This window comes from Physeter macrocephalus, chromosome 14 (assembly GCF_002837175.3).
Source record: "Physeter macrocephalus isolate SW-GA chromosome 14, ASM283717v5, whole genome shotgun sequence".
Taxonomy (NCBI): Eukaryota; Metazoa; Chordata; class Mammalia; order Artiodactyla; family Physeteridae; genus Physeter; species Physeter macrocephalus.
The window spans coordinates 77,281,794-77,296,796 of NC_041227.1; the positions used below are offsets into that span (position 1 = coordinate 77,281,794).

General features: G+C 50.6%; 2 protein-coding genes across 2 annotated transcripts in view; both read right to left on the reverse strand.

Annotated features, from left to right (window-relative positions):
• The window catches only part of LOC112063646 (zinc finger protein 12), a 73,043-nt gene that overhangs the window by 21,424 nt on the left and 36,616 nt on the right, over window positions 1-15,003 (reverse strand). The gene's annotated exons all lie outside the window — the stretch shown is intronic.
• LOC129392716 (basic proline-rich protein-like) lies at window positions 415-4,840 on the reverse strand. Its single transcript, XM_055089761.1, has 3 exons — window positions 4,723-4,840; window positions 1,320-1,987; window positions 415-534 (listed from the first exon to the last, which is right to left on the reverse strand). The coding sequence occupies exons 1-3, from the start codon at window positions 4,838-4,840 to the stop codon at window positions 505-507; spliced, it is 816 nt and encodes a 271-aa protein (XP_054945736.1). The 3' UTR covers window positions 415-504.

Genomic DNA, 15,003 nt, shown 5'->3' on the forward strand with positions numbered 1-15,003 from the left:
CTGCCGCTGAATTCAATCTGGGACCTTGAGTCTGGAGCCAGGGACAAGTGGGAGGAAAATGGAGGCTGTGTGAGCCCTGGGGAAACAGCAGAGGGTCCCAGCCAGCACTTATCCAGGTCCGGGGCAGGGGCTGACAACGTCTGCACTGCCAGGCAGCCCTCACCAGCAAGACTGCAGCCTGAGAGAGCCACCTGCTCTCTCAAGGTGAACCCGCCAATGTGAGTGGGTGCAGCCTGCCCTCCACACCCCGGAACTGCCAGGTGGGTGCCCCTCCAGACAGCAGGCTGCCCGCCACCATTCAGGGCTCCCTCCCAGCTGTGACAGGCCCGGGCTCTGTCAAAGGATCCTCGCTGGGGACCTGAGGACCATCTCCTGGTTTAGGAGGTCAGAGGCACCCCCCCAGCCCCTCACCTGAGAGGGTGTCAGGCCCTGAGCCCCCATCTTCAAGACACCGAAGCTCCAGCACGAAGGTCTTGGTTGCCGGCCCTACCTCCATCCTGGCAGTCAGACAGAGATCCCAGGGAGCCAGCTGTGCTGAGGAAGGAAGGAAGCTGTTCAGATGCGTGGGAGTGCTGTGAGCCCCGTGCCCAGGGGCACCAACTCCCTTGACGCCCCCCAGAGCTGGCAGCTCACCCCTGCTGGAGAGGAGGACCGTGTGGTCCACAGCCAGGAAAGGGATGAGCAGGGGCGGCCCAGAGGCTTGGATACCCAGCCCGTTTGCCTGCACAAGGAGTCCTGCCTCTCCAGACTTTGTGCAGGGCCCGCATTCGGCCCCACACCCGGGGCAGCCCGTGCAGCTGCGCGTCTCTGAGGGACGATACTAAGGTGGCTAGCTGCACTCCCAGAAGGGACATTTGGGGAAGTCTGCAGGAAAATGAGAGACTCGTCCATCTCACACTCCCCTAGCCCCCTTCCAAGTACTGACAAGTCTGCTCAATTCCCTGGCCTACTGCCTCCCAGGCTGCTCTGGGGCTTCACCCCACCTTCCCGGGCCGCCAGCAGACCAGCGGTTCCAGGCCATGTGGGTCGGTCCAGGTGCCACCTCAGCTCCCAGGAAGGCAGGTTTCCAGGGCACCACGACCCATGCAACTGGCGGGCTGCCTGCCTGGCCCTGTGCCCAGGCAGTCCTGAGGTCTGGAGGGCTCCCCGCCTCTCTCCTGCGTCCACCTTGGCCCCTGCAGAGGTGTGCCCATGTCCAGTCCTCCCTCCGCTCCTAACAGGGTGACTCCGGGTCTCCCTAGCCCTGCAGAATCCCGTCCAAAGCCTCTTAAGAGAAGCATCCCTAGGTTCACCCAGCTGTCGTACCCACTGGGCCTCACCTGGTACAGCATTTCCTGCTCCTCACGCAGCCTCTGCACTAGGGGAGGTGTGGTCAGCAGGGGCTGGAAGGTGAAGGCCAAAGCGTTCAGCCAGCACCTTCCTGAGGAGCCTCCATCCAGAAAGAGCCGGGGAGGCGCCAGGCCACCCGGGGGCCTTTCTGGGCACTCAGGAGGGTCTGCTGCGGTCTGGGTTGCCGAGGTCGCGCTGGGCCAAGAGAAGGGGGCAGAGCGGAGTTCAAAAGCAGAAGTTGGTGTCGGCTTCCTGGGGTGGGGGCTGGAGGAGGCCGAGCCCCCAACCAGCGCGGGGCTCAGGGCCGGCCGTGCGGGACCATCGCGGGCGCCGAGGGCTGCGGGGCGGCCCCGAGGGCGGCCCCGGTGGACGGCCCGGCCCGAGGTCGGCGGGGCCGGGTGCCACCGGTGTCTTTTAGCCCGGGGCAGCGCGGGCCCGGCCGGGGTCCGCCGGCGGCCACAGGTGCCGGGAGGCCGCGGGCGGGCAGCCTGGGCCGGGCCCCGCGGGCGGCGGGCGCCGCGGCCGGGCCGGGGTCCCCGTTCGCTCGCCCGCCCGCCCGAGCGTGCGACCCGCCGGCCGTGCGTCCGTGCGGGCAGCGGCCGGGCCGGGGGCGGGGGCGGCGGGGGCCGGCACAGGAAGTCCCCCCGGCATCCGCATCCTGTCCCCCGCCCGCCGCCCGTGCGGCCCCGCGCCCCGGCCCCCGCTGCCGCCGCCGCCGCCGCCGCCGCCGCCGCCGCTCTAGGCAGCCGCGAGCTCGGTGGGCTTAACCCTTCCCCGCCCGGCCACTCGCCCGCCGCATCCCTGGGTGCGCGCGTCCGCGCCGGGGCTGGCGACCGTCGCCGCAGGAGTGTAGCGGGAGGCTCCCAGCTGGGGCCCTGCCGCCCCGTGAAGGGCAGGCACGGCCTCAGGGCGCCCCTGGCCAGGGTACACATTGGGCTTAATTAGCACTCAATTAGATGACACTCAGTTCGTGAAGCCCCATCCCGGGCCGCCTGAAGAGGCCTCCCCCTCCTCACCTTGGACCCCCGGTCCTGGACCCTGGAGTGGCGAGGACAGGCCTGAGGGGACGGGGAGTGTTGCAGCCAGGACGGTGGGCGTGGGTCCCAGAGGACCAGATGGCGTCGTAGGGGCCACCCTCGGGCCACCCTGGTCAGCTCGTCCCTCTCTGCGCCCCCTGCTCGCTTCCTCTGTGCACAAGGCCCCCGCCCCACCCCCGCCCTCTGCCCTCCCCAGCAGCACCTGGCAGCGGCCGCCCTGGACGTGCCTAGCCGCTTCCCGGCTGGTCAGGGATCCCTCCATCTCAATATCCCACCCCTTTACTGCACTGTCTCTCTGATGTGGAGATGAGTTCACCCTGAAATCGGGATACTCCAGTTCTCTCAAAACCCAAAGAGCTGGCCGTAGGGAGCTGCTCCTGGGTGGACTACGCGAATGCCCCTCTGGAGGGGGGACACGAGCCCTCATGTGGTCACAGGCCCCTCCCCTCCTTACTGTCTCTGCTCACATAGCTGCCACACGTGTGGCCCCCTTGTTCCGTTTCTGGATTCTTCCTGGCCCTTCAGGCAATGGAGTTTGGGGCTTCCCCTCTGGCCCTTGCCTGAACTTTCTGTACTCTGGCAGCTTCCCCTCAGACTAGGAGTTCCAGAGGGCAGGGCCGCATCTTCCTCCTCCGCAGAACGAGTGCAGTAAGAGCCTAGCTTTGGAGACAGAAAAATCTGGGTTCCCAGGGACTTCTTCCAGCCACGTAATGAGGCCAATTATTGTCTTCCATCTGTGGGGTGGGGACCACACCCCACTAGCCGGGTGTCTGAGGATAAGTGAGCATCTCCCTCCTGCACAGGGCAGGTGTGCACCTTCCGCTCCCCTGGGAGGGCCGAGGGCAGAGCTGTCTCTGCCTTCTCCTGCCTCTTGGGAGACCTCATACCCAGAGGATCCACTCACCCCTTGAATCTTTAACACCCCCCCCCTCGGCTGGCTGCTTTCCAACAGCATTTACTCACTCTCATGGCTCTCTCAGCTTAAAAACATACAACCCCCTCTCTCTCCTGCCCTGGGTGCCCAAACTTCCCGGAAAGATGACCCATAATAGTTCCATCCAAATCCCCATTAGCCTGTCCCTCCTTCCCTCTCTGCAGCCTCGCTTCTGCCCCATCACTCCACCCAGATAGCTCCCTAGTATCACCAGGGACCTCCATGTCACTGAATCTCTCATCTCATTCCACCTCTAGGCAGCTTTGGACATCTCTCTGGTGGCTGCTGGGAGAACACCCTTGGTGCCCCCTTCCTCACGATCTGCTGCCTTTTCAGGCTCTGCTTCCTACCACACCTCCTTGCTCACATTTACGTCCTGCAAACCTGCAGTAAGGTGTCTTCCCAGGTCAGCAGTTCTCTCCCTAAGAGCATCGTTTCTCTGGTCCATACCTGAGCACTGGCTCAACCACAACCACCCTTTCCCTTTCTTCCTTGTTTTCCCTTTAATTTTTTTTTTTGCCGTGCCTTAGGGCATGCAGGATCCCCAATCAGGGATCGAACCTGTGCCCCCTGCAGTGGAAGCATGGAGTCCTAACCACTGGACTGCCAGGGAATTCCCTCCCTTTGATTTTTTTTTTTAATCAAGGTAACACACATACCGAGCTGTGTAAGTCAAAGAGTTCTACAAAATCTGTAGCAACAAGGAAAGTATCTCCTCACTTCTGAGTCCACTCCCATTTCTTCTAATATCTCTTGCCATATTTCTAAATAACATGCTTCTAATGCTATTACTTGATTTTTCCAGTTTAGATAGTATCTATTGACATCCCACTTTGGAAGGTGCAGATTTAACTCTTTAAACCACACAGACACATGCATACTTTCCCTCTCATCCTCCTGTTGTCCAATCATTTGTCTGGTCTTTATCCCGTTTTCCGGGATACAGCTTCAAACCCTAGGCATTTCCTCGGTGATAGGAATGCCTTTGTTATTCCTGCTGGACCCATGGATAGCTTCAGGGTGGGTGCTAGTCATACCCCAAAGACCAACTATGTGATCCTGTAATTGGGGCTTTGAGCCAGTGATATCAACCCAACCTCTGGGGAGAAGGTAGGGAGCTGGAGATTGAAGTCAGTCTCATGGCCAGTGATTCAGTCAATCATGCCTAAGTAATGAAACCCCAATAAAAACTCTGGACACCAAGCTCAGCTGAGCTTCCTGGTTGGTGATAATCAAAGGAGGGGGATGCATTCTGATTCCACAGAGAGAGGATACAGAGCGCTCCATATTCAGGACTCTGCCAGACCTTGGGTCCCTTCATGGCCCATGGCTGGTCCTGATTTGTATCCTTTATAATAAAACTGTAATCATAAGTACAGTCCTTTCCTGAATTCTGTGAGTTGACCTAGTGCATTCTCGAACCCGAGTGGGTCATAGGAACCCCTGAATTTGCAGCCAGTTGGTCAGAAGTGTAGGTGGCCTGGGAAACTCCAAACTTGCAGTGGATATCTGAGGTCAGGGCAGTCTTGCTGGGGATCATGTCCTTAACTTGTGGAGTCTGTGCCAACTCTGGTGGTCAGTATCAGAACTGCAGTGCAGCACCACACCTCTCAACACAATTTTATCAGTTTTGGTAAATCCATGTTTACTGTTTCCATAATTATATCTATGCAAATGTTGTTCACTGCTCAGCCTAGTGAAGTATTTTTCTTAGTTTCCTTCTTATACAACTCTTGGTTCTTCCTGGAATTAATCACTCCTTCTCTCTTTCTCTCTTAAATTTCTTTGATTCATTCTTGGAATCAACAGTTAGGTCTCCTCACATCTTCCTTCAGCTCTATACGTGCCCCTCAACCCAACTTTCCACCTGGTGAAACTGGTCAGAAAATCTATTTGTTTCATTTTGTTTCCAGAGACATCCCTTCTGGAGCCTCCTTCCTTGGGATCCAAATTGGGCAGGTTGCCCTCAGGGCTGCTGCCATCAGCCTGGGACTCTCCACTGCCATCAATCTGGGACTTTCCTTTGCCTCTCTCGCTCTCTCTCTCTCTCTCTCTCTCTCTCTCTCTCGCATCATTCTGTTTCCTCATACCACGTCTTTCTCTTTCTCATTGTTGTAGAGACACTTCGTGCTCAACAAATATTCCAAGAGTTCCCCTATATTTGCAAGCCTTCCATGCAGTTAAATTGGGGTTAAATGAATAATTTGGCCAAGGGACTATGAAAGGAAGTGACATATGCTACTTCTGAGACAAAGCTCTTACGAGCTGGTGTGCTTCCTCCATCTCACTTCTCCGCTGCTGTGTGGTCTTGGAGGAGATGTGTTCCAGATGGTACAACTACAAGAGTGGAATCTCAGTCAGCCCAAGGCCCGGAAAATCCATTCAGGAAAACAGCAGAATTCTCAAGTAATTAAACGTAACATTTAATACAGGAAAATGGTACAAACATGTTAAAAGGGCTTCAGTATTACAAAGAGGGAAGATGAGACCACCCAGAAATTAGTGCCCTCGGGGCTGGAGGAGAAAAGGGGAAAAACAATATTTCAGGGAGCTCTGTCATCAAGCCTGTTGTACCCACTGTTGGGACTGTGAGTCCAAAGCAATGAGCCCAGACCCACCTGCCACCCGTGAAGGCACCACCAGAAACAGGAAATGTCTTCTCTTCCATCTTTCATTAGTGCATCTCACTAGTATAATAGAATCTAGCCTGAGGCCAAGACAAGGGACTCTGGGAAATGTAGTTTGAAGTCTTGCAGCAGAAAAAGTATATGGCAAGTAAATTTTGGGGAACCCTCATGTGCAAAAACCTTCATTCTCATGTGACTGAGTATGGATTACAGATTGGCAATTGTTTCTCAGAATTTGAAAGACACTGCTTCATTGCCTTTTGGCTTCCAGTATTGCTACTGGGGATGTCCAGGGCCATTTTGATACCTGATCCTTTGCATGTGACTGGTATTTTCTCTTTGGAACCTTGTAAATCTTTTTTTTTTTTAAACCTGTATCCTGAAATTCCATAATGGACACTCAAGCAGCTATTTCAATCTGGAAACTCATGTTTTTCTGTTCTGAGAAATGAATTTGAGTTATTTATTTGATAGTGTCCCCTTTCTGTTTTCTTTTCTCCTTTTCCAGAATTTTGATTATGCAGATATTGGACCTTCTGGACTTCACTGGTGGCGCAGTGGTTAAGAATCTGCCTACCAATGCAGGGGACATAGGTTCAAGCCCTGGTCGGGGAGATCCCACATGCCGCGGAGCAACTAAGCCCGTGTGCCACAGCTATTGAGCCTGCGCTTTAGAGCCCACGAGCCACAACTACTGAGCCCGTGTGCCACAACTACTGAAGCCCGCACACATACAGCCCGTGCTCCGCAACCGGAGAAGCCACCGCAATGAGAAGCCCATGCACTGTAACGAAGAGTAGCCCCCCCTGGCCGCAACTAGAGAAAGCCTGTATGCAGCAACAAAGACCCAATGCAGCCAAATAAATAAAATAAATTTATATATAAAAAAAGATATTGGACCTTCTGTTCTAATCCTCTCAAGTCATTTTAATTTCTTTTCCATTTTTCATCACTTAAACTCAGTGCACTTTCTAGAGCCCAGATCTAGAGGATGTTCTCTTCATTTTCTTCTAAGCTTTTTGTTGAATGTTTTTATTTCCTCTATCCTGTCTTCAATTTCCCAGCACTTTCTTATTCTCAAGCTGTTGCTTTTCTCATACTTGCTGTTCTTGTTTCATGATTACAATACTTGCTCTCATCTCTCTGAGAACAGTTAACTTTGTTCCTGCTCCCTCTGTCATCTTTGTTTGCTGCAGTTCCTTTTGTTGTTTGTTTGTTTTTTAATGTGTTTATTTTGTTTCTCCTGTTGGAGGGTTTCCTAGCATGCCAGGTGACCCTGGGTTGTTCAGTCATATGCGTGGAGTGAGTCACTCTGCATACAAGAGAGGGAATTGAACAACTGGAGAACTTCACCAGGGGGAGGGGTGTCCTCAAACACCTGTTAGTACTTTCTCTTGGGCCACTCAGTTTTTCTAGAAAGGACTCATTTAAGCTCTAGCCTGGAGGAGTAACTTGATCATGAGCATTCTAGGAACCTAACAGGAAAAAGAGGATTCTCGTATTACAGAAAGCAGATTTCATCAAATGCCCCTGCTTTCAACATGAACTCTCCCTGCCTTTGGCTCTGCTCAGTGTTCCCAAAATCAGAGCCTATTTGGTCTCAGGCTTCTGCCAGGGTGGAGGAGGAGGGGTCTCTTAGCTGGATACAAAGCGGGAGGGGAGGTCTGGGGGCCCACTGGCTCCTTTTAATACTTTGTACCAATCTTCCTGTTTTTAGGAAGACTTGGATTCTGCAGGCTTTCTGGGGGTCTGGGGAGCTCAGATGTCTGCTTCTTGGCTTCTGCCTCTGACAGCTTAGCTTTCAGCTTTCTCTACTCTGCTAAGTCAGGTCCACTAGGTCATCTGTGTTCCAGTTTCTAAAATCTGGTGGATGCATGCTTTTGGTTTTCTCTTTCCTGAGAGAGGCAGAGACCGTGTGCAAAAGAAACAGAGAGAAGGAGAGACAGAAAGAGGAAATTACACAGGCCTGGAGGGGGAGTGCGATGTGACAGACTTGCACCCAGATGGCAACTCTGGGGCTGCAGGAAGTTGCATCTCCAGCTGGGGATGATGGAGAAGGTCCAGAATATGCTCTGGGGAAGAGTGACCGATGAGGGGGCAGCACTGACTGCCCAGGGTGTGTGTAAAGCGTGCATGGTGGTGACCAGTGGGCAAATGTCAGGCTTCCCCAGGTCCAACCCCCCACCCTCCTATCCCCCGATGTTCACTCTCAGAGAACTGGAACTGAGGTGCTTGCCTGGTTATGAGTTTAAAATATGATTGGGGCCGTAAGTCAGCTGTGTTCCCACAGCAGGAGACCTGGGAGGCACATGTTCTCGGCCGCCACATCTAAACTCCTAGGAAAGACTCAGTGGCTCAGCTCAGTCTGGCTGTCCAATCTACACTGCCCGAGGTACAGGGATCACGTGCCAGGGAGGCAGGGGGGAAAAGGAATCTAGTGGTGTGTTCAGCTACCACCTAATTTCGGTGGAAGGAGAAAATGGATTTGGTGGACAGCCAGCAATCTCAGCTCCACAAAGTTAGGAGGGAAACTGCACCTTAGAGCTTGGTGGTAGCTCAAGCCCAGGGAACAAAGGGGCAGAAGTTCTCCTTTCAAACGCCTTAGTCAAGCTACACCTATGGAGGAAAGCGTGTTTCGCCCCATTTTGTGGCTGAAAACACCAGGGCTCAGAGGATTAAATGAACTCCTCCAAGGCCACAAAGGGCGAGCTGGGGTCAGACCCTGGTCTGTGGAATTCTAAAGCCCATGCCCTTGATCACTCCACCAACTAATTCCCAGTCCAGCAGGTGATGCAAAATCCCAGGGGCTGAGGTGCGATTGGGGTCACCACGCAAATATCAGCAACTGCGTTAAACATTTCTCAACTTTATTTTCTTGATCTGATCACAAAGTTAATACTGCATGTTGCAAACACTTTAAACGTGATATTCATTCAGCGAAGATTTACAGGTTGGCTTTCATGTGCTCTCTTTACCAGCCCTAACAGAAGTGTGATGCCAGATGCAAGCCATAAAAGTCATTGAAAAAAAATTTGTAGCCACATTGAGAGGAGTAAAAAGAAACAGGTGAAATTAATTTTAGTAATATGTTTTATTTAACCCAATCTATCCAAAATAGTATCATTTCAATGTGTAATTGATTTTTTATATTATGAATGAGAACTTTTACATTCTTTTTATATATGTCTTTTGCACACACAGCGCATCTCCATTTGGGCACATTTCAAGGGCTCCTCAACTGCCACGTTGGCTACAGGTTTCCATGTTGGACAGCAAAGCCATAATTTAGAAAGTTTAGGGAATTCCCTGGCAGTCCAGTGGTTAGGACTCGGTGCTCTCACTACCAGGGCCTGGGTTGGATACCTGGTCCGGGAACTAGGATCCCACGTGCCGCGTGGCATGGCCAAAAAAAAAGTTTAACTCTCCTAAAATCCCAACCTCCAGAGACAACCCCTCTTAACAGCTAAGAACACAGTTTTCCAGATGTTTCTTACAAAAATCCATAGGTATATGTATTTGTGAATTCATCAGGAATCTCTTGGTTGCTGGTAAAAGAAAATCACCCCGAACTAGCTTGAGGAAAAAAAAAGTTGGGAAGCATTTATTGACTCGTTAATTTAGAAACCCAGGGTATAGAAACCATGTTCAGACATGTCAAGATCCAGGGCACAAGCGTCATCGGTTCTCTTCATTTCTCAGCTCTGTGTTCGTGTTCCTCTCTGTGGTCACCCTCCATCCACGTGGTTGCCCCCCCGCCTCTCCCAGCCCAACTGTGGACTTACACCCTCCCAGCTTCAAGTGAAAAGACAGATTCTCTTTCCAGTAGTTCTGGCTCAAGTCTTTTTTTTTTTTTAAATAAATTTATTAATTTATTTTATTTATTTATTTCTGGCTGCGTTGGGTCTTCGTTGCTGCGCGCGGACTTTCTCTGGTTGCGGCGAGCGGGGGCTACTCTTCGTTGTGGTGCGCGGGCTTCTCATTGTGGTGGCTTCTCTGGTTGCGGGACACAGGATCTAGGCCCACGGGCTTCAGTAGTTGTGGCACGTGGGCTCAGTAGTTGTGGCGCACGGGCTTAGCTGCTCTGTGGCATGTGGGATCTTCCCGGACCAGGGCTCGAACCTGTGTCCCCTGAATTGGCAGGAGGACTCTTAACCACTGCGCCACCAGGCAAATCCCTGGCTCAAGTCTTAGAATTGGGTTTCATCAGGGTTCATTGGGTTCGTGGGTTCATTTTCAGGCAATCACCACGGGGGCTGCAGAGCTCAGCTAGGCCAGGCCTAGGCCAGGGATGGAGCCAGGGCCTCAGGGGTGAAGTCAGGATGCTATCACTAGCAGGAAAAAAGGGGCAGGGTTTTGAATGGGCAGAAACAACAGAGATACATCGTAACTAGAATATATTGTTATTTATTTATAATGCGTTTACACAGTGGAGATCATAATATGCATATTGACTTGCGACAACTTTTTTTTTTTGTGTGGTTTGCAGGATGTTAGTTCCCTGACCAGGTATTGAACCCCGGTCCACGACAGTGAAAGCGCCAAGTCCTAACCACTGGACCACCAGGGAACTCCCAACTTGCTCTTTAAACTAAATATATTTTGGACACCTTTCCATGTAGGACAAACACCTACCTAATTAGAAAAAAATCCCTCTTAGAATCCAATTGCAAGGATATAACTTAATTTACCTAACCAGGCCCATACTGATGACTATCTGTTTCTCATCTTTTGCTGCTGCAAACACGCTTGTACATGAAACTTAATTTAACTGTGAGAGTTCTTCTGTGAGATACAGCCCTACTTGTGGAATTGCTGGCCAAAGATATTTTACTTTTTTTGGCCACACTGCACAGCATGAGGGATCTTAGTTCCCCGACCAGGGATCGAACCTGCACCTCCTGCAGTTGGAAGGGTGGAGTCTTAACAACCGGACTGCCAGGGAATTCCGGAAACAGTTATTTTAAATTTTGATAGATATTGCCCTGACAAAGTTGTACCAATTTAAACCATTACCAGCCAAGAATAAAAGTGCCTGTTTCCCAACCACTCTGCCACATCAAGGATACTTTCAGTTCCAAATTTCAGAAACAGTTAAAACTGGCGTAGAGAGGAAGACGCTATTATCTCATGTAACAAGAAGTGCAATGGAGAGGGTTCTAGGGTTGGTCAATTTAGTGGCCCAAGGACACCTCAATGACCAAGAGGAGTCCCAAGAGGACTGCAAGATGCCTACTTCCTAAGACTAGAGGTGCCATATCCTTGACGACAGTGTCCAACCAACACCAAAACGGCTGTGTCCCCATTTCTGGTCCCTTTGGGCTAGAGAACTTTCCAGAAAGCCATTCTCTCAGACCTGCCCCCACCCTGGCCAGAAACACATCCCCTGCCCATGACATAACCAAATTCCTAGCAGAGGTGTGGAAGGACATGCCGGTTTAGACCAAACACAATTCATTCCAAGGGAGGGGCCCAGCTTCCACGGAGCAGGTGCCTGTCAAGTATTTGCCCCAACTGAGGTCCTTTAGGAGACAGATGGCTGGTAGATGGCTAATAATTCTGCCACATACACTTGCTAACCACACATTTTTTTTTAACAGCTGGCAATGTGATGGGCAAAAATGACCTCGCTTTAATTTGCATTTTAAAAAATTCTCAGTGATGTTGAACAGGATTTTGTAAGTTGAAGAAGGCATAGGTATAATTAAAATACTGTATTTTAAAGAAACTGGAAATTTTCTTTTCTGTGTGGTTATGCTACCGATTCGGATACCAAGTTAATTTCACCTGCTTCAGTTTGCTTTGTGTTTCTGTCTGATTTAATGAAGTTAAACATGTACATGGTCCCAAAGTCAAAACTACAAAACAAGGTACATTCAGCAGCCTCGTTTCCATTCCTGTCACTTCACTCTGTTGCTCCCCCTTCCCCTAAGCTACTATTTTATTAGTTTTTCCTTTACCTTTCCTTCATTTCAATTTATATTTCCCCACCTCCTTCCTTTTGCAAAAGGTAGCACACTATACACACTTTTCTGGGCCTTGCTTTTTTCTTTTAACTTAATAAATCCTAGCAGTCACTCCCTGGCAGAATATCTTCAAAACAAAAACCAAAAAACAGTAGCATAATACTCTTCCATGTGGATAAAAAAACATGTTGATAGACTCACAGGAAGTTTTTGATCTTTTGCTCTTACATGTAATGCTGCAATGAAACGACCTGTATATGTATTATTTCCTATTTTTGCCATTGGAACTAGAAGGAGGTTCCTGGGTCAAAGGGCAAACACATATATAATCTTGCTAAATATTGCCAGATTTCTTTCCAAAGGGGTTATACCATTTTGCATCCCCACCAGCTCCACTGAATTCAGTAGGTGATTCTGCTTTTCATTTCTTGAAGTTCTAGCCAGCTTTTTTTTTTTTTTTAATCTGCTGGGTATTTCACAATTTCTTTTTCCTTGAAGATAGTGTCACATTCGTCTTTCATTCCTTTAAACATGATTGTTTTAGTCCGGCTCTGACAACTGTGACACTGGAAGACTTTCTGCTGGTTCCCACTCTTGGCACCGTGTTCACTTCTCATTGTTTATCAGTCGTTCTCCTTGGACGGTCATTTGTGGGCTGAGCCTAGGATGAATGACTTTCCTCCAGAGGATGCGTGTTTGCTCCTGCCAGGCACCTGGGAGGACTGCAAGTCTAGGACCGCCGCGGACTGAGGTCACAGTGGGAGGTGCCCTGGGGTAACCAGTGAGTGCTGTCAACCAGGGTGAGGACCCACCCCTGTCCCTCCCTTCTCAGGAACCACTTTCCTTTGGTTTTTCTCAGGCTCTGCTCAGCACCAGGGAAACCTTCCATGCTGTCTTCTGTTCTTACTGAAGGTACAGCCCTGGGGGTTCCAGCAAAATGGAGAGAGGGTCTCCTAGTAGACTGCCACTTTGAGCCCTTAACCCTTGAGGCCCTCAGGGCAAAAGTGTCTTAGTGCACCTTACCTGCTTTTCCTTGGCACCTGACCTGGATGTTCTTTACAACCCACTGGCTCATCAATAGATTTTTGTATTTTATCCAGCATTTTTATTTAAAGTAAAAGGGTTGGTCTGAAAAATCTAGCCCATCATTACCAGAAATAGAAGTCCTAAAATTCCCTTTAAAAATTATCTTTTAGGGCTTCCCCGGTGGCGCCGTGGTTGAGAGTCCGCCTGCCGATGCAGGGGACACGGGTTCGTGCCCCGGTCCGGGAGGATCCCACGTGCCGCGGAGCGGCTGGGCCCGTGAGCCATGGCCGCTGAGCCTGCGCGTCCGGAGCCTGTGCTCCGCAACGGGAGAGGCCACAACAGTGAGAGGCCCGCGTACCGCAAAAAAGAAAAATTATCTTTTAATTAGACGATTAACATGTGAATACATCATCCTTATAAAAATGTAAAATATGTGCAGTACTGGCTAGTATATATGCCAGATGCAGGCTTCTCTTACTTATAGTAGTCAGGGGCTGATTCAGGTCTTGTCTTTCATTATGACTCAGAATATCTTGTTTGTTTGTTTATGGCTACGTTGGGTCTTCATTGCTGTGCGCGGGCTTTCTCTAGTTGCAGTGAGCGGGGGCTACTCTTCATTGCAATGCGCGGGTTTCTCATTGCGGTGGCTTCTCTTGCTGTGGAGCACAGGCTCTAGGCGCGTGGGCTTCAGTAGTTGTGGCACGTGGGCTCAGTAGTGGTGGCGCACGGGCTTAGTTGCTCCACGGCATGTGGGATCTTCCCGGACCAGGGCTCGAACCCGTGTCCCCTGCATTGGCAGGCAGATTCTTAACTACTGCACCACCATGGAAGTCCCCAGACTATTTTTTTAAATTAAGAATTAAGAAATAAAATCGAAACTTTAAAACTGTACAGAGGAGGGAAGGTCTCCTTTGGCCATCACCCCATTTCTAGTACCACCCCCCCAGAGGTTTCCACTGTTTTCAGTTTGGTGTATACCATTTTTAAACACATTTACATACACATCCATGTATACCTGTGGGAAAGCTATAGTATCACCTTGTCTTTTTATTTTTTACTTACATGGCTTTTGGCATTACACTCTTCATAATGCTATCCAAGCTTTCAGTTGGCAAATATTTCTGGAGGAACTTTCCATATCAGGAGCCCAAGGGGCAGAAACAGGAAACCTCTGGGTCAAATCTGGTTAAAGACTATGTCAAGGTCAGCCCACATGGTACCGTGGGGTTTTGGGGGGAGGCACTTGTTATTAAAGTATAACGACATATGGAAAAGTGCACAAACCTGTGGAACCAGCCTCTACTACTCACGACCCATCCTCCACCATCTTGACTTCTAACAGCAGAGACTGGTTTCCAAATGTGGTTTTTAAATTAAGAAAACACAACACGAAAAATTGTATTTCCATCTTCCGTGAAAACTCAGAAGTCCTGGCAACATTCACTTGGCCCAAGAGAACAGGTCTGGCAATGACCAGCTCTAGGTGTTCTCTAGTTTAGCACAGAACCCAGTCCCCGCTGGGGTCTAATTCTGTAAGCTTCATCCCTTGACATCACCTGCCTGGTCCCTAGAGACATCCAAGTTTACAGCACCTAGTCGGACAGTCCTCTGTTGCTGCCTATTTGAGGTGTGTCTGGATCTTCCTTATTAAAGAACTACTGCACCCAGCATTTCCATATATATGTGTATGTGTATATATACGTATATCTTTCTCTCCAAAGGAATCAAAAACATGTTCACAGAAAACCTTGTACACAAATGTTCATAGCAGCAATATTCATAAGAGCCAAAGGGTTCAAATGTCCATCAACTAATAAATGGATAAACAAAATGTGGTCCTTCCATACAATGGAATATTATTTGGCCATAAAAAGTAATCAGGGGGCTTCCCTGGTCGTGCAGTAGTTGAGAGTCCGCCTGCCGATGCGGGGGACGCGGGTTCGTGCCCCGGTCCGGGAAGATCCCACGTGCCGCGGAGCGGCTGGGCCCGTGAGCCGTGGCCGCTGAGCCTGCGCGTCCGGAGCCTGTGCTCCGCAACGGGAGAGGCCACGGCAGTGAGAGGCCCGCGTACCGCAAAAAAAACCAAA